General features: G+C 45.4%; 1 protein-coding gene across 1 annotated transcript in view; it reads left to right on the forward strand.

The window, feature by feature from the left end:
* TNFSF9 (TNF superfamily member 9) overlaps positions 1-650 on the forward strand; it is a 2,999-nt gene extending 2,349 nt beyond the window's left edge. Inside the window, 1 exon segment of the mRNA XM_014466449.2 lies at positions 586-650. Within this exon segment, the coding sequence (XP_014321935.2) occupies positions 586-650 (65 nt within the window).
* Positions 651-882: the final 232 nt, after the last annotated feature.

Genomic DNA, 882 nt, shown 5'->3' on the forward strand with positions numbered 1-882 from the left:
GGACTCCCCTCGGGACAGCCTTCATGAGGCAGGCGGGGTTGCCACCCCCTTTCTGGGAGACTAAATCCTGCCTTTCTTCTGTGGGGCCTCTGGTGATGAGCCCTGGCTTCTCTACCTCACCAGGCAGGGCAGGGGTTCTGGCTGCTGACCCCCTCCTCAAGGACTCTCCTGGTCCCTCTATCACTCCTGCCCCGAGTCAAACCCTTGATATTTATTATGAGCCTGAGCTCAGACAGTGGACTTTATATTTATCTGTTTAACTTATATTTATTGAGTGCCCAGGCCAGGTACTGTGCAGCAGGGCTGAAGAAACAGACCAAAACAAACAACAGCAAGCAAGACAGACCTCAAAAAATCCTTATTTATGTTAATAAGTGAGAAATAAAGACTCACTCCAAGCCTCCCCCTTTGGGATTTGTGGGGTAGTTTTAGGGGGTCTGCAGAATTCTTTGTTGTGTGAGTTTCATTCATGCAACTTGTCTTTTGACCATCTACTATGTGTCAGGCACTGTTTTAGGTGTTGAGGACACAGCAATGAGCAAAACAGACCCAAATTCCAGCTTTTGCCAAGCTGACATCTTATAGGCTGGTTTGCCACTATGACTGTGATTGTCTGTGACCTGGTGTGCCTGGGCCAGGGGACAGTGTGAATGGTGGATGGTACTGGGTAATAAAATGTTTATAAATGTAATGATGACTTTATTGAGCTTTTACTGTACACCAGACAGTGTTATCTGAGACTCATAACTACTGTATGCTTTAAGGATTTTATTATTTCCATTTTACTATTATGTATGCTCTTGAGGTTATTTTCCTCTATGGTGAGTGGGTGGTGGAAATACTGTACAATACAGTTCTGCAGGAAATCACTTGCCAGCTCTG

This window comes from Myotis lucifugus, unplaced genomic scaffold (assembly GCF_000147115.1).
Source record: "Myotis lucifugus unplaced genomic scaffold, Myoluc2.0 scaffold_341, whole genome shotgun sequence".
NCBI lineage: Eukaryota > Metazoa > Chordata > Mammalia > Chiroptera > Vespertilionidae > Myotis > Myotis lucifugus.